We start from the raw sequence: 5,279 nt of genomic DNA, 5'->3' as shown, positions 1-5,279 counted from the left end.
AAAGAAGAAGTAACTATTATATTTAGGGAATTAGTTGTAAGATTTTATGAGCATAGTAAGAATTAAGTGAAAATACTATTTTGATAATTTATGTAAATAATGTAAATAGAAATTATGTTTCATTCTAATAATAATAAATGACAATAAATATATATATTTTTTTATTCTTCTTGCTTGTTTTATTTTAATAACTTTTTACTAATCTACATGAAGCGTTTGAATTGTGAAGCTGATACGAACAGCGCCATCTCGCGAAAGGCACGGGTCTTTAAAATTGAATAAACATACGTGTTTCTTTTAAAAAATAAATTGTGGTTTTACAGTTTGCGGTCAAATTTTCACGTCTCATCTATTAATATAATAATTACATATGCAGTAATTTTTTTTAAATCACTTGGGATTTAAATTAGCATCAAAATTTAAATAAAACAAACATAGAATGTGATAATTATTTATTGAATTCAGGATCTATAAAAGTTTAAAATAGTTTGTTAACAAACTTTTTTATAAGGAAAGACAATGCCAACTAGCACTCAATTGAAAACATGTTCCATTTACTGTTCCAACAAAAAATGTGTTTTACTGCAGGTACAACACTCAAGTAAGGATTATTTTGAAATATAAAACAATTTCATTATAATTTTTAGTGCCCTAAACAAAAAGGACACTTCAGCTCTAATAATGATAATAGAATTTACATATTAAAATGCACACAGAACTATATTGAAAGCAATCACAACATCGAATTTTCTACCTAAAAGTTTTATGAGTTTTAAATTCTTTTTATAACCAAAACTGTTACATGGATAAACCAATTTTATCAAATATTGGTACGATTATACTAAATTGGGTTTAACCAAACTTGAGTACACTATTGATATCAAATTAATGGTTACAAACCATGTATAAAGATATATATTATATAAAATTTTCCTTTCATACAAAATTTGACTGTAACACTGTTAGAGAATACTCATTGAATCTCATTAGATTGACATTTATATTTTGGAATTCATTTCAGATATTGAAATATACTGTAAAATTTAAATCATAGCAGACGGTTAATAAATTACTGAATTACAGTAGAAAAGATTAAGTAGAAGCATACTATTTCTATAATAAACACTGGAAGTCTATCCAGCGACCAGGTTTTGCAACTGAGACGTTAATTCTGTTGCATCTATGACTGGTTTAGTATTAGTAGACGTAGTCACAGGTGCAGTTTCTCTGTTGCAAGCTTTTTTGTGCACAAACCAATGTAGACGTTGGCACTCTCTGTCGCAGTATTGCACAGTTTTGCATTTGGAACATTTCTTAGCCGGCTTCTCTTCACCACAAGTGCTGCAGTATGGTATTGCATCAACGAAACCACGCTGACCATTGATAGTACAGTTTATCACCGACAGAGCAGGAGGGGGATCTTTACTGGTAAGAGAGGTCACCATCTGGTGGAATGTTGTACATTCTCTGTATGGGAACTCTCTTACGCAGTCCTTTAGGAATGCATCCATCAGATCCAGAGATATGCCATCTTTGCCAGGCTTTAGTAACTTCTTTGAGAATATTTCAATTGGATCGTGTTTCTTTTCCTCTTTATTTTCGGTGTTTGGTTTTTGCTTATCTCTAATGTTAAATATTTCATTGAGAATATAAGAAAGGTAATGATATTTAAAGGCCATTACTTCATTGGTATCACTTCCTCTAGTCATCTCTTTTTTACTTAATAATTCAAGCACTTTGCTAGCTTTGTCAGCATTGTCTAGCAGAGCAGGGGAATTTTGTAAATTAAGTGCTAATCGGACAGGATGAATATTGACACCGAGTACAAATTTGTGTAATGGATCCACCAACACTGGTGGGAGGTAGGGTTCTGTCTGCTGACCTCTTGGAATAGAATAGTATGAGATCTCAGATAAAGGTACAAAATTGTTTATTGTAGCCACTGTGTGGTGGTTCCCCACAAAAGCAGCCATTTGAGCCGCGGTTCTTCCTACAGAGTTTGTTGCAGTGGGTTTGGCTCCAGCATTTAACAACAATTTGCATACATCCGAGTTGCCTGACAACGCCCCGAAATGTAGAGCGGTATAATTATATTCATGTTTTCCAGAATTCACGTCCGCACCCTAAAAAGATTGATTAGCAAGTACAATACACAATTATGACACCCAGATCATATTATAAAAGTCAAATCATTTGTAAGTAACTTACTCTATCAAGTAGCATTTGAACCATATCCTTGTTGCCCTTATAAGCGGCATGCTGAAGTGCCGTCATACCATTTTCGTCAAACAAATCAACACTACCCTTGTGATGAGCTAAAATATTCTTAAACTCGTCCATATCTTCCTGCGCTATTGCATTAAAAATCGATTTCTCCGCAGTGGACTGTTCATCAGACTTATTATCCATGATAAATTCTAAGCAATATCGAATTTACGTGTAAAATATCTCTCTTATTAATTCTTGTATTGTAAGGTTTTCACAGAGATTACTTTTTTAACACAAAATTAATGAAAAAACGGTAACAGGTTAAATTATGGTTTCACAATTTGCCACTTTTGACTTTTCTTTCTACAGGTCCATCCACAGATGCTATAACGATTTTTGTTATTTCGATTAAATAAGAATCGATTGTGATAAAAAGTTTCCACTGTCCTTCGGGTATGATTGATCTCGGTTTTTTAATTAAAACTATCATTAGAAATCTTTTAGATTAATTAAACCATTAACTATTATTGGGACGAATAGAGTATGACTAAACAAAAAAAATTACATCTGCACTGTAATGTCCATAAAAAGTTGTAATTTTAATTCCTATAGAATTTGTTTATGAAATTTGTATGTACGAAACAGTAATTGGAATTTATTTTCATTTGCTGAAATTGATTTTAATTCTTCATTCAAAATCGATTTTTACACTTGAAAACCTGTTGCTAAGTCGACATATGATGTTTTTTTAAAATTGTTGAAGGCATTGGATATCGGTGTCCTTTGGCCTCTTTGGCCTGTCTTGAAATTACATTTGGTAGATGTCGCCAGAGTGACCATTCGTAAAGTTGTAGAAACTACCAAGAAATAAAAAAAATTACGAATTGACAATACCTTCTGTCTTTATGTTGCGCGTGAACTCAGATGAAGAATTATATAGATATGGCATGCGCGTTCACCCGTAAGGGACAGATAGAGAGTACTATAGACTATACCTATATATAAGTAAAAGGATTGGGGTTACCAGTTATTTATTTTGTCCCGAAAATGAATAATTACGATATAATTTAATATATACCAATTTATATATTCCCAATTATATTGTAATTAATAAATGTAATAAATATAAAAAACAATGCGTAATTTTTTGTTTATGTGACTAAGATTAGGTAAACAGATTTTTTAGTAATACTTAGTCAGGTCATAAATTCTGTCACATGTTTAATATAAAATAATTGAAAAAAGTTTATTCATTATGTGACTATTTATATACCAAAATGAACTTAACAAAACATAGATTCTTATGACACTAAAGTTTATTCAAAATGACCTCCGTGATTTTGAATACAGGCCTTCAATCTGCGCGGCCAGTTGTCTATCGCAGCACGAACGAGGTCCATGTCAATATCGGCGGCTGCCTTAATCTAGGATGTCTTGAGTGACTCCAAAAAAAAGAATTTCCCGATATTTTTTTCCCGCGTACCGCTTCAACAAAGCGCGGCATCTCTTCAGTCTTAGGTCCATTAGACCAGCATTCAAACGATGTCCTATTTTTCTTCGATATGCACGAAGCCCTCAGTCTTCTTAAAAAGCTACAAAAAACATACCAATATTAAAGTCATATAATTTTAAATTATTCTGTATATCATTACAGTGAACACTATATGTAAAACTACTTAATATTTAACTATTTTGATTGTACTTTCTAAGAAATTAAGTAACCGATTTCGATAAAATTTACATGGGACAAATTAAAAAATATACTCTTTAAAATCAACGGGATAAGAAAGTATCAATAAAAAAAACACAGCATATACCAGAATTAAAAACTACTCATTTTGAAATCTGTTGAAAATAGTATAAAAAATGTGAATTGTTTCATTTATATACATTACAAATACTATACTTTATTTCCCCTAAATTCAGGGTAATTTTTACAAGATGGTGGTATTATTTTTACGGGTAATAACCAACCAATTTGAAAAGAAGTTTAATATGGCCGCTTGTTTCCCAGATCTACAGTATATTATTTGACACATGACATCTGCGTTTGGGCGCATAATGTTCGAAAAATACGATTTTATTTTAGCTGATTTTACACGTATTTTAACATATTAGTTATTACAAAGACTGTAAAGAACAACTATTTTGTATTTTCTTCCTTATTTTGTATGAATACATTTGAATAGGTGCGTAGTTACAGTACTTACGAGTGAAAGGTTATGTTTTCCTCTTTTCGCTCACTACGGCTTTTACATCCAACAATACAGCAGTATACCATGTTTTATAAACTTTACCTAACTAAAACTGAAATATCAAAATATTTTTACACAATTACAGCCACTAAGTACTCACAATTTTCGAAAAATAACACGAATGTCAAACTTTGTTAGGGACAACCTAGGTTGTTTGTAGGGGACAACCTTTGTTCCAAACAAACCCCAAAGCCTGGTACGCAGAAAGGGACAGAAGATAGTTATCCCTGTCTTTGTCACGTCACAGGAGTTGTGTATAACTGTATCTCTCTCACTCACGGTATTATTATTACCGTGTCATAGACTTGCGCGTGAATTAGATACACTTACAGCAACATACACAACAAGTTGGTTTATACCTAATACGTTTATTAACTTTTCGGTTGATATTTAACGATCACAGCAATTATAAGAGTCGTCGCTGTTTGTCTGATACCATAATAGCATGACAACTTTTGAGCTTACCTTTAGTTTATTTGAATTAAGTAGAGAAAGCGTTATAAAAATTGGTATTGCCATATTAGAAATAAATCCAACGTGGAAAAATTTTGCTCTTACTTTCTTGTTAGTTGACGTTATTGACTTTGATAGAAAGGGGAATGTAATTAAATAAAAATCACAGTACATATTACGTAGTTACAAAGAAATTTATTAATGATCAAGAGTCACAATGGCTGATATGACTGTTGATCGTAGTGTTTAATTCTAATAACTACTTTTAAATATTCGTCGAATACATTAATATTGATCTACGTTAAACATTAATTGAATAGCGATGATGAATAAGCTTTATTAATGTTTTCTACTTGTAACAAT

General features: G+C 31.5%; 1 protein-coding gene across 1 annotated transcript; it reads right to left on the bottom strand.

The window, feature by feature from the left end:
• Positions 1 to 1,004: 1,004 nt before the first annotated feature.
• Positions 1,005 to 2,556, bottom strand: LOC106720658 (ankyrin repeat and MYND domain-containing protein 2). The gene is made up of 2 exons (XM_014515386.2): positions 2,209 to 2,556; positions 1,005 to 2,123 (listed from the first exon to the last, which is right to left on the bottom strand). Exons 1-2 carry the CDS (start codon positions 2,407 to 2,409, stop codon positions 1,134 to 1,136), a joined length of 1,191 nt encoding a protein of 396 aa, XP_014370872.1. The 5' UTR covers positions 2,410 to 2,556; the 3' UTR covers positions 1,005 to 1,133.
• Positions 2,557 to 5,279: the final 2,723 nt, after the last annotated feature.

This window comes from Papilio machaon, chromosome 4 (genome assembly GCF_912999745.1).
Source record: "Papilio machaon chromosome 4, ilPapMach1.1, whole genome shotgun sequence".
Taxonomy (NCBI): domain Eukaryota; kingdom Metazoa; phylum Arthropoda; class Insecta; order Lepidoptera; family Papilionidae; genus Papilio; species Papilio machaon.
Note: the sequence above shows the minus strand (reverse complement) of the source record. Positions and strands in the feature narration are given on the sequence as shown.